Source organism: Dermacentor variabilis, chromosome 10, assembly GCF_050947875.1.
Source record: "Dermacentor variabilis isolate Ectoservices chromosome 10, ASM5094787v1, whole genome shotgun sequence".
Classification (NCBI taxonomy): domain Eukaryota; kingdom Metazoa; phylum Arthropoda; class Arachnida; order Ixodida; family Ixodidae; genus Dermacentor; species Dermacentor variabilis.
In genome coordinates, this window is record NC_134577.1 from 53,417,035 (window position 1) to 53,429,210 (window position 12,176).

Consider the following 12,176-nt stretch of genomic DNA (forward strand, 5'->3'; position numbering starts at 1 on the left):
AGACATCCACCTTCACAGAGTGCAATGGCACGGAATTTTTCGAGGTAGTCAAATAGACCAAAGGAGAATTTTTGAAGAATAGGGCGGTCGCGGGATCGAATCTCGGCAACGGCGGCCGCGTGTCCATGGGGGCGAAATGTGAAAACACCAGTGTACTTAGAGTTAGGTGCACGTTAAACAACCACAGGTGGTGCGAATTCCTAGAGTCCGCCACTACGGCGTTCCTCATAATCAGATCATGGTTTTCGCACATAAAACTTCATAATTAAAAAAAGAATACGACACTTCGGACGTCATACTATATGTGCGAACTATATCGTGTTCCACTCTTGAAGGCGAAGCTTAAGCGTCCTCCAATTTTTTTACTATTTGAAACAACGTGTCATTATTTCGCAATATTGGAGGCGCCTCCAGGACGCCAAAGCGGCAACGGGGACACCAAAGCTGCAATACGCACTATATGTGCGAAGATGCTGAAAAGAGAAAACGTTGTGCCGTAAAACTGGAGGAAATAGTTGGAGGGGGTGGTATCATCCCGTAAGCATGGTTACTGAAGCTTGACCTCGTCAAAAGGCTGCCAGGAATTCATATCATCATGACCACAATCTTATCGCCGTCCTTGTACAGGCCGCAGGTGAAAGAACTTGAGGTAGTCAAAATTATTCGGGAGTCCCTCAATATGGCGCGCCTCGTAATCAGCTTATGGTTCCGCCACGTAAAACTCCATTACTTTATTGAAATTATTGCACAGTCAAGTTATCGATAAGTCACGTCTAGGTATCACAGCTTTAGGTATTGTTTGACGGCGCTGTCGTCCCTCAGTTATATGTTTTTATTAGGAAAAGCTTTCTTTCTACGACTTGTTACGTCCGTCAAAGTGCTTCAGTTCCTAATATGGTTCTCATAATGCGTTCAGAGTCGATCCGGTCCTGCGCATGGCCACGTTCAGCGTCGGTCTGCTTATTGTGTAACTGATTGCATAAGCATACAAGATGTTTACGATGTTGTGAAGGAGGACATGGGGGGTTTACTTGAACTTGATCAAACGGCCGTTTTTAAAGGGCTACAGGCCATGAGGGAACAGCAGGTTGCCGTGGGGGCATTGTGGTAAGGTTTGTAAGGGCGCGACTATCGCCTCCAGAGTCAGTGAAGAAGGTGACGGCCCACGTGCCTGTAGCGCCAAAAGAGAACACGCTAGCTCGCTGGGCCTGAGGGCCGCGACATCGGCCGCTTCTGAGATGGCTGGCCGGCTTAAATAAACATCGGCCACAATGACTACCTCTTCGCGATGCCTCCTACAGGTTTCTTTAGCACAGTCATTATGCTATAGGGCGAGGTGCTTACTATAAAGCAAAATGAACGCTTCAGCACCAAGGATGGTGAAATAATTGGCACAACTTCCCGGGATATGGCTCAGATGAAGCTATCGCTCGAAGTAGCAAATAACAGATCGAGAGGACACAACCATTTGATGTTTAGTATGTCTCACTCTGCGAACTAGAGTTGGAAGAGGAAAATGACGGCGCTCGATCTTTGCGTGTGTCCCTTCTGGTGCAGTGTCCTGTTTGCCAATTTCGAGCATTTAGAAATCAGTCGCTAGAATGAACCAACTAACCCCTCAAAAAATTCTAATAAAATGAAGTTCCTTCTTGCAGTGAAATCTCAAGGTATCTTCTACTCAAGAAATTTTGCGCGCTCATGGGCTGTGCCGCCCACAAGAATAAAAGAAGTCCTTTGTTTGGGAACTTTTGCTTCATTAAGGGCAATGAGCGTCTGCTGGCATGCGGCCCTAAACGCAAAGGAACCACATTTGTCATCAAAGAAGATTTCACCCGTGACGTGGGTCACCCACGTTGTAATATGCCGTAAATGCTTACTTTCACTGGATAGCGCTCGCATTCAAATAAGCCTATATTGCAACCTTACCTCTTCATCTAGAATAATTAACGTCCTACGCTTGTGGGCGATTTGAATAAAATTAGCCCTGCATACTGCCTTTGAAAGTAGAAGCCTAACGATCACGCGCGGTAGTTTGGTACAAGCACCTGCTAGACATTTTTATGAGAATGTTTTCTGCTGCCCGCTCCGCTCACGTACACGCGCTCCGTCGAATGAGTAGGTCGGAAAAACAATCGGTTTTACCTGAGCGCTCAACCCGTGCGGAGAGCATGAAGTATCTCACTACGGCCCTTTATGGTAGAATACGGGACTACTGCAAATAATATATAGAATATTCAAGGTCATCAGTTGCATGCGGTGTATTTTTCCACATAGTAGCAATTTATGCAACGACAGTCGTCAAAGAAGGCACTTCTTTTGTTACTTGTGTACCGGCGTGCAGTGTGACATAAAGTGGTGAGGCTGCCAATTAACATTCAAGAGGCTTCTGTTGCCCCTTGTTTTCTTGTCAACAAATTATGATCATAACTAGTGTGAAATACGCTAAGCTTCTCCTCAGCTCATTAGCAAACCAACGGTGGTGGCGCAGCCATTTTGCATTTTCGTTGGTCTGGATTGCCACTCTTGGGCGTTCCGGCTGACGCGCTATCTAGTGGAAGGAAGACGCCTGACCGCTGACGCGCTCACGGCTTCGACATCGGCGCATGCGCACTTGCGCGTCCACTAGCGGGAGGGATGGGGCGGGACGCGGGAATCAGTATTTTAAATCAACCTGCTGCGGGTAAGACGAATGCGTGGTTGCCGTTCCTGAAGCGCTGGTGCAGTTGGCGCAGCTTTGCATCGAAGCGAATCTGAGCGGGCTCAAGCATGGCTGCCTGTCAAGCCCGCCAAGCCTGCATGTTCTGTTCGAGAGGTTTTTCCTAAAGTAGCATGTCACCCTAGCGGCAGGCCAGCCTAAGTTGATGTGCCGCATGTAACCGACGGTGGTTTGAGCCCTTGAATCCCAATGCACTTTTAATCGGCTATAATAAGCATTTGTATCAACGTTCCCAAACTATGCAGGCTCTCTGCGTATGCACGTGTGCAAAAATATTAAACTTTCATCGTTTATTGCCGCTTACAAACCAATGCACCATCTAGTAAACTTAGAGGTCTTGGCCAGTATATGATACCGATTCTTATAGATATATTCTATTTCTTTTTCATCATTCATCGCTGACGAGCAGCATGACACAGTGAAAACGTCCAACTTCCCGGCAATAGCGGACAAAGAGAATAACTGTATCGGAATACTTCCATTCTCCGTGCCCTTAATTGCGAAAAAGCGTAACGCATTGGATGATTTTATCTGCGCTTTCGTTTCCGTCGTGACATTATATTTTGGCGAACAAAAACCATGGTTTACAGCTTGGTGGAAGAGCTTATTCAGCGTTATACCAATGCATACTACTTACCTCACTCTTAACCTCAATATGGTAGGTGTCGTTTGTAACATATAAATAGTCGAGAATATCAGGCATATTTTTGTCCAACAAAGCTATGCATTCACTCCAGTTACGGCCCCTCGTCGTACTTTGAGTCAGGTCATTTGAGGTGGCCTCTTCAGTGCTTATTTGTGTATATGGAATGTAAGGAAGCATTGCAAGCAATCCTGCGTAGTTGTACAGAGTGTTCCTAGAAAATTTAAAAAAAAAGTCACATGCTTCTGGATTTCATGACGACAGCGCTATTCTAGTCATGACCACTGCACTCTGATCACTCTTGTTGTTATGACTCCTACGGTTGCATCACTTACAAAAACTTCGAAGACTTTAAAGTGTCTTTTGAAAAAAAGAAAAGCAGCTGCCATTAATTATACGTTCGAGTTCGTGAAGGTTGCAGTGACTAGATGCAATCCCGAGAGTGTAAATAAGCTGGAAGCTGAGGCTGACAATACGAACAATGTCAGGAATTTCATTAGCAACGAATCTGAAGCAACACAATCAGAAAAGAGCAGCCCTGCAGCTGGCCCACTCAACCTTACAGCTGAGATGATTGGTCAGTTGGAACGGTACTACCACCTGAAGAATAGATAAATAAGAGTTACAACAATGCAAGGTGAACGCTGCAGAAAGATTGTCTAGCTTCTTGGCAATAAAGTTGGTTGCCTGGAAGCTTGAGGGCATTGGCACTTCGCAAACAGAGTACAACACGTGATGCAACTAACACGAACATTACTGTTCTTTTCTGTTCGTGCCACAAGGGCACCGAGTTTCTAAAGAAAGGTCTCAAGGCACGTCCAAAGACTGTTTACCTCGTTCTCTGGAGCACAAGAAAAGTGTGCTTTCGATAACGATCCCCTGACTCATGGCAATAACTGCTCTTTTCTACGGCGCTTGCCTTTAAATAACAAATCTGTGGACCGACAACTGCGTTGTCAAGGAAAGACAAACCCTGGATGGTGATGCCCACCAAACTGCCTGTGACTTTCATCTATACGTGTTCAACGTTTAAGCTTGCGTGACTTTAATAATCATTTTTCTCAGATTAGCGGTTTTTCCTTCACATATTTTAATGCTCGTAGTCTTCCTAAGGACCATGATGCAACTCCTGCTCTAATGAGCTCCCCTAATCACGAGTTCTTTGTTATTAGTTGCACTTAAGCTTGGCTACCGCCGGTAAGAGTGACTTGTATGGTTTCCCTGGTTATTCTAGTGAATGTTGTGATCTAATCAGTGATCCTCATGGTGGTTCAATCCCTTTTGTCTTGAACAGTATTCTGTAGAAGAGACGTAATGATTTAATTTGAATGTCGCGATATGCGAACCTGCTTGGCTGGAAATTGATACGCCGGCATTTTATAAGAATCAACGAAAAATTATTTTTGCTACTGTCTGTCGCTCGCCTTCTTCTGATCCCACCATTTTTTAGAAAGCTCTTACTCGCTTACTTGGAAAATCTATATAGCCGAGCGCAAAAATGTATTAATCATGGGTGATATAAAGTTTAATGTACTTGATTCCTCTAGCTATACTAATCTTGAGTACATTACTTGTATTTATAGCTATGGGTTTTAATCGCTATTATCCGTAACAACACGCTGTACTGATCATCGACCACAGTCATTAATTGATTATTTCCTTATGAACTTCGATGGCGCCGCTGACGCGGGCGTGATCGAGAGCGATAGAACTCGTTACTTTCCCGTGTTATTATACTTTGAAGGGCCTATCATTCAGAGCAGCGTATTACTTTAGAAGAGTGTTTTTGATTCGGATGAATACTTTGCGCTCACTGAAGACCCAGATTGGTCACGTATATATGCTGTCAATGAATAAGAGGAGGCGCTGATTATTTTCTATGATGCTATTTATTGCGCAGCTGAGCTTTCAACTACATTGTAATCATCTAACAGACGCTACTCTTCCCCACGCCATCCTTGGCTGTACAGCTCCCTCATACGATACGATCCCTTCTCAAGAAAGATAACTTGTATAAATAGAACGAACGGCAAAGATTCAAAGAAAACCAAAATTGCGCTATTGAAGCTGCTCTAACACATTATCCTAGCGCCTGAGGATTGCATAAGAAAATTATTACGAACATGAACCTCAACTATGTAAAAATGATACAAAGAGAAATTGCCAGCTCCTAAATGAATTTTTCAATTTCAATTTTTTGTAAGTCACGCAGCAAAGTGACGCCTATTAGTGTGAGCAACAATATCCTCACCACGGCCAGTGATAAATCCAATGCTTTGAAGGTTCACTTCTAGTTTCACCATCTCTCCCTCTTCCTGCTAGGTACCGTCGTTTACCGATCCCTTTTTCTTTTCCTACCTGTGCCTCCGAGGTATGTTCAGTTATTTCACGATTAAAAGCTACCCCACCAGGTTTAAAGAGCGTTCGCTCAAAGATCTGTTGTTGCCCTTGTTCTAAGTCACATATTTAACTGCTCCTTTAAAACTGCTGTCCTCCCCGAAAAATTTAAGGTGGCCAAAGTAGTGCCCGTTCTTTAAGACAAATGATCAACTTAACAGCGATAATTATAGGCATATATTCGTGCTTCCTTTCCTCGATACAACCTTGGAATATCTAAGTATCGCTATCTAAATATTTTAGTAAATTTAACATAATCGTTGCATGTCAGTTCAGCTTCAGGGCTGGTCTGTCCACTTATATTGCAATTGCATGTTTCATTGACAAAGTTAGATCATTCACGGATAATGGTGACATCGCATAATCTATCATTTTTACTTTTCACAAGCATTTGACAAAATTGGCCACCTAAATGGTTTTTGTAAACTAAGGCACTATGAGATAACTTGTTCAGCATTGACAATATTTTTAAATCACCTATTTTTAGATCTCCCAGACAAGGTTTTCGTGAAACATTATTCTTTATTTTTATTGTCTAAGTGCACTATTGATTCTCACCAACACTCACGACTTTTAGTGACTCTTTGAAAGCGGCCACAAAAATTTTACTGAAAATTTCATTGTATTAACGGAAAAAATTTAATTCGTGTTAGCTTTGCTAAAGTTTCCTTTGTGGCTCCATTTCAATTTTACGAGGAATGTATTATATCGACCCACCAGACGCTATTACATACGCTACATATTTCCCAGAATGAAAGTATTTTTCTTCGTGATAAGTGGGATGTTACCGAAAGGAATAATGGGATCGGTTTGTTTAGTTATGAGTATATGCGGAAACCAGATGATGAATTAGCGTGACAAGCAAGCTTTTAGGCTGGTTGCATATGCCAGTCATGTATCACTGACTAGCGTCATTGCATAACAATAAGGCAGCTCTTGGAACACTCGCAAACGCCTGCTTCTATCTGACTTCACCTGTGATAGCTGCTCTTCATCGTGGCCGCAAAAAGTAAATGGAAAAGTAGGTCTCCTACTGTAACATCTAACGCGGAGAATGAAATATTAGAGATATTTTCTCGGTAATATTGAGATCAGTTCTTTGTTTTCAGACATTGAAAGACGGCACCAACTAAGGCAAATGTTGCACGTAGAATTGCACCACAGTGTATTGTGATGCGTGGGTGATGTGTAACGCTCTAAACTCCAAATCCTAACGGTAGTTCTTAATAATTCTACGCCCAGGACAGGCTAGCTCTTACAGTATGCTAAAATGTGTAACGCTCTCAACTTCTAATCCTAACTGTATTTCTTAATAATTCTACACCCAGCACAGGCTAGCTCTTACAGTATGCTAAAACAATTGTATCTCAGCATCTATACCACGATATGACATTGAGTTGGCAGGCGTGCAGACGGCCTAACGGATTACCTATCTGAGGGACGTATAGCATATATCGCAAAACTGAAACTGTCCACTAGAGGCGCGCACAAAAACCACACAATATGCAAATTGATGCTTACGGATTTGCAGTGGCTAAAAATTCACTAAGTTCTCCGTAGTAAGAAAACACTTCGAACGTATAATTATCAGGCAATGTGATGTTAACCTTTGTAAATTCTTTCTTGACTAAGTCAGATATAGGAATCTAGGAAGAAAAGAAATATTTGTTATTTCTCAAACGGCCCACGTGGTTCACTATATAGCCCAATAAAATATTATTCCAACTACATCGTCACTTAATCGTTAGCGACGACATCGTTAGTGATCCAAAAATAGAAGGTCATTTCATGTCAGAATGTGTAGGCATGCATGAGAAAATAATGAAAGACGTAAATACAGATTACTGGACCATTATATTCAGAGCCATGTGAAATAATAAAAAATTCACGAACACTGTCGTTCAATTGTACACTTTCATAAAATTATGAAACTTTCGTACTGAGACAAAAATCTGTCCTAAAAGAAAAACATTCATAAATACAGCTTAAGACAAGGCTGTTTTCGCATGCTTACTTGCCTTGTGAATTAATCAATTTTCACAATTTATTCCGAAGTTACATTTTTTCACAGATATGAAGGACAAATAGAGGTCCCCTAATCAAAGATTGCACTTGAACTCTCAGACAAGGTTGTACAACTAGATGAATGACTATGTTGGTATCAGAATAACGTAAACCAAGGTATAGAACCAATATCATGATAAATATAGGAGGGAAAAAGTTTAACGGAAGATGCACTAACTTAGAAATGGCGGTAGGATAACATGGCTACTCTCTATGTTATCCGCGCGTTAACCTATGCTAGTAAATTACGTCTACAGAAACAATCTAATGACGTAATAAGTGCAACAAAAAAAGTCACCAATGTTTACAATACTCCATAATACAAACTTTGAGCGCATCTCTATGCTTGCTAAAATTTCGCAATATTTCGGCTGGCGTGTACAATCGGTTTCGTTCGGCACGTTGCAAAGAACGAAGCGAAGGGCGGCGCGAGAGCCACAATGTGGGTGATGTGCGCGTGCGATTCACAGCAACCGCCGCAGACAGACCTCCGCGAATGCAGCGCTTGTTTCCATACAAAACTTCGGTGGGCGCGCTCGCCGCACGCCTTATTGATTCCGTCATCTGTGAACAGACGACGCGCGCTACTCTAGCGCCACCTCGTAGCAATTATTGTCACAGAACATGTCATGCACGTCACTACGCTTTTCTCCTCCCTCTTTCGCAATACTCTCCTCCTCCACTTTCCTCTGGGCGCTCTCGTTGCCATCGTCGTCTTTCATCTCCAGCTGCGCTCCGCGTTTGCTCTTTCATCCTTGGCTGTGCTCGTTCGCTCGGTTAGGCTGAGGGACGCCTAGCGACTCCTACATTCAACGGAGGAACCAAAGAGCAGCACTCTAAAATTACGGGTACGTCTCGAGGAGGATGCGGGTGACGCGTAAGCATATGTGTGCTATAGCACACACTAAGCTATAGGGGTTCGGTGCACCCAGACACCGAGGCTCTGTCCGCATCACAGATCGTTTTCAAGATAGGGTTTGGGCTGCCACGCAATACGCAGCAGTCATCGGAGTAAAAGAGCCTTCCCTCCCTTTTCTCGCCCCCCCCCCTCGGCGACTTGCATGCGACGAAAGACTGCGCTCTTCCCCCCCCCCCCGCCTTCCACCCTTGCATGCGCAGGACTGCGCCGGTTTCACTGGCACATAAAGCATGTGGGGCGCGTGGACGATGTTATCCCTAGATTAACCCACTTGCGTATATGCAATTACTAGTAGGCACAGCGTGGAATGGGACTTGCCGAGATGCCGGACGTTTGCGCGCATGCACGAGTAAGAGTGGGTGCGAGAGACGAAATGTGGAGACTTTTGCTCCTTGAATATGTGACTCTGCCTAGGCGCTACGGAGTAGTTTCTTAACGTGTGTTGTATGCGTTTGTCCCTAGGCGTTCCGGCAGAAGTCGCGGAAAGCGGTAGTACTGAACTTAGCGTCACAAGTTGGCTGCTGGACGTAATTATGTTTATTAAAACGTGTTTTTACTACTTGAAACAGCTTGTCATTATTTTGCAATATTGGCGGTGCCTCCAGGACGCCAAACCGACAAAGGGGACAACGAAACTACAACACGGACTGGACCGTGGATTGTGGCTCGCCGAGGCCTGCGCGTGCCAAGGGGTGTTCGCCTGAAAACATGGCTGTCCGAGACAGCGGACAGTCACTTTCTTATGCGAACACGCCCTGGCACGGATCGGCCTCCGCGGCCCCAACCCACGAGCCGCCCTGCATCCAGCTTTCATCCCCCGCTACACCTTGCGTGCCCCGGAGATCCTGCGCCGCCTGCTTTATTATAACCTGAGGTGCTTTTCTGAGGCTTCCATTTCCCGGTAACATGCGCCCTTCTGAAGCAGTGCTTGTAAAGAATGCAATGTATCGTCGCGACAAAAAAAAAAAAAAAAAAAACGACCCGCGACTTATACAACACCAGTCAGAACATTGCCCCTTCATACACTGCGATCACCAAATGGGGCGTCCGTGCGTCCACTCTTTCACCGTGTGGGCCCCCAGCGGCGGAGCGAAAACAAATTCGACCGCACTCCCCAATGTCGGCATGTCTAGAGGACAAATGTATCCAACACGGGCTAAGAAACCTCCTCCGTAGTAAACCCGTAGTACCTGGATAGAGTTACGTATTCAAGGAGCAACGGTCCTCAGATTTTCTCTCTCGCACCCGCTCTTAATCCTGCCTGCGCAGAAACGTCAAGTGCCACTAGAAACGCCCCGCCTCGCTGTACGTACCAGCAATTGTAGAGATTCAACGCGGTACGTCCATATCGCACACAGAACGCGTTGCAGCTGCTAGAGGAGGCCAACACGGAACGTCTCCGCCTAGCGTCCTCCTCCGTGACGCTGCGCCTCCTTTCTTATTCCCGCTGCGCTAAACGACAGCTACTCTTTCCCCTAGGTGCTGTTGCCTTGCCGCGCGCTCCTCCGTACCTCCCCGGTGCGTGATTCTCTTCTCTAACTCCAGTCGTCTTCTTCCTCCGGCGCTCGCTTGCCTCGAATTGACACACATAGTTTCGCCGATTTGACAGACGGGGCATGTACCAGTACGCTTGCGCTTGACACATTAGGTGCATTTGATGTGTGAACCAAACTAAGTGTTAGCGAAAGTTGAACCAGGTGATCATCACCAGAACCGTTAATGTAAGCACAAAGATATAAATTAGCATATGGTTGGCATTAGTGCTAGTACATGTAGCTAGAATATTCACATTGTTCCTCGCTCCATCCGAAGGTTCTCGGCCTGACATTAGCCCTGTTAGTGCGAGCTCACTTTCTCATCACAGGTTTCCGCCATTGACGCCGCGTTATGTGACGGGGAATCGACGCCGTGTTGCTTTGAAACGACGCTAAACCAGGTGCTCTCACACGGTTGAGAAAATGCAAGGCTAAACTGAATCTTTTGGTTTCTATAGCCCTGAGGTAATCAGTGCCACTTGCAAGCGGTATGTTTAGGTGTCAATAAAGGTAAAGTGAAACTTTACACATAATGCAAATGTGCCGATACAATAGCCTGCACAATAATATTGCCAATAGGTCTTATACTGTTTCGTCGGCTATCGGTTCAAGTAAATATTCGCAGGTAGGCGCGAGCACTAAGCTTTGGAGGATTCAGCTGCAGCAGGCGTGCTTAGTAGCGCTTTGGGAATGAATTAGTGACGACTACAGACTTTCCTTTTACTTCTCAGGTGAGATTATTTGCGGCCTATCCTTCTCGTACGCCACAACTCCGGCTTGACTTCGACGCTTGTCGCAACATGAATAGCAACACTATGATTGCTACCGAAATTTTTCATCCGTCACTCATACCTTGCAAGCAGCTGCCTCGCTTTTGTCATGCGGTAAATATTTCAGTAAAGTAGCTTTAGCCTGCCATATGGAAACCTCCAGACTAGTTGGTGGACTGAAAGTGACATCAAGCAACTCACTTCGTCAAAAATGTGAAACTTATTGAAGCCGCTGGTATCCAGCGTAAAAATTCACTTATTGGTGCTTCAAAATACAGCATAAGCTTTTTCTCGTCAGAGGAAATTATATTGACTGACAGCGGATGGTGTTTCTGGCCTCACAGACCTGCGTGCGCGACAAAAACGCAAAAATTGCCAGACGAATTTTAGGGCCAAGAAATCACGTTGTTACGCACGTACGAGCACGTTTGCACGACCTGTTTAGACTGAGAAAAGGAGCACCAAAAAGATAATTTAGGCGCTGCAATCTTCACCTCCTACTGAGCATTATTGCGATGTTGTTTAGGAAAATGAAATAATAAAAAGGTATTTGTAAAAAATCCAAACACAAAAAAGCAGGAAATAAAGTTCCAGAGTTCATTACCTTTTTGAGAAAGGCTGAAGCCACAATACGATGACAATTTCAGGTAGTGCGCGGCACCACTATGATTGCGTATAAAGTCGGGCGTTATGCAGTACTTGGCAACAATGCTTCGGATTACGTTTTATATTCGGGAATAACGTCGGAGGGCTTTTTCACTAAGCTCACGCCGGCGCATTGATGTGCAAATATAAACAACGTCAACAGGCTCGTCTTTCACATAGCTTGGTTGAAGATTTCAGGGTCGGCTGTCGATCGTTTTCTGTTGCTTGTTGAGCAGGCGAACGTGTTGTTGGGCCTCCTTGGTGCGGCGGATGTAGTCAGTGACGTCGAAGTTGTCTTAGCCCCTGACTTTCAGTAGCACGGTGTGAAGCTAGGTTGCGGCGTTCTTTCCGTGAACCAGCTGGAACAGCGTTATCGGTGTTGTTTCTTGCCCTGTGATTTTGTTGACAATGTTACGTACGAGAAGGCGGCATCCCACGTGTTGTGTTCCTCATTGACGTTCATTGCAAATATCCCTGATTGGGTTTT

General features: G+C 44.8%; 1 protein-coding gene across 1 annotated transcript in view; it reads right to left on the reverse strand.

Annotated features, from left to right (window-relative positions):
- Nucleotides 1–2,666: 2,666 nt before the first annotated feature.
- The window catches only part of LOC142559246 (uncharacterized), a 68,626-nt gene continuing 59,116 nt past the window's right edge, over nucleotides 2,667–12,176 (reverse strand). The window contains exons 9-11 of the mRNA XM_075670874.1: nucleotides 7,278–7,402; nucleotides 3,354–3,573; nucleotides 2,667–2,774 (exon numbers count right to left, since the gene is read on the reverse strand). Coding sequence (XP_075526989.1) covers nucleotides 2,667–2,774; nucleotides 3,354–3,573; nucleotides 7,278–7,402 — 453 coding nt within the window. The remainder of the gene's footprint in view (nucleotides 2,775–3,353; nucleotides 3,574–7,277; nucleotides 7,403–12,176) is intronic.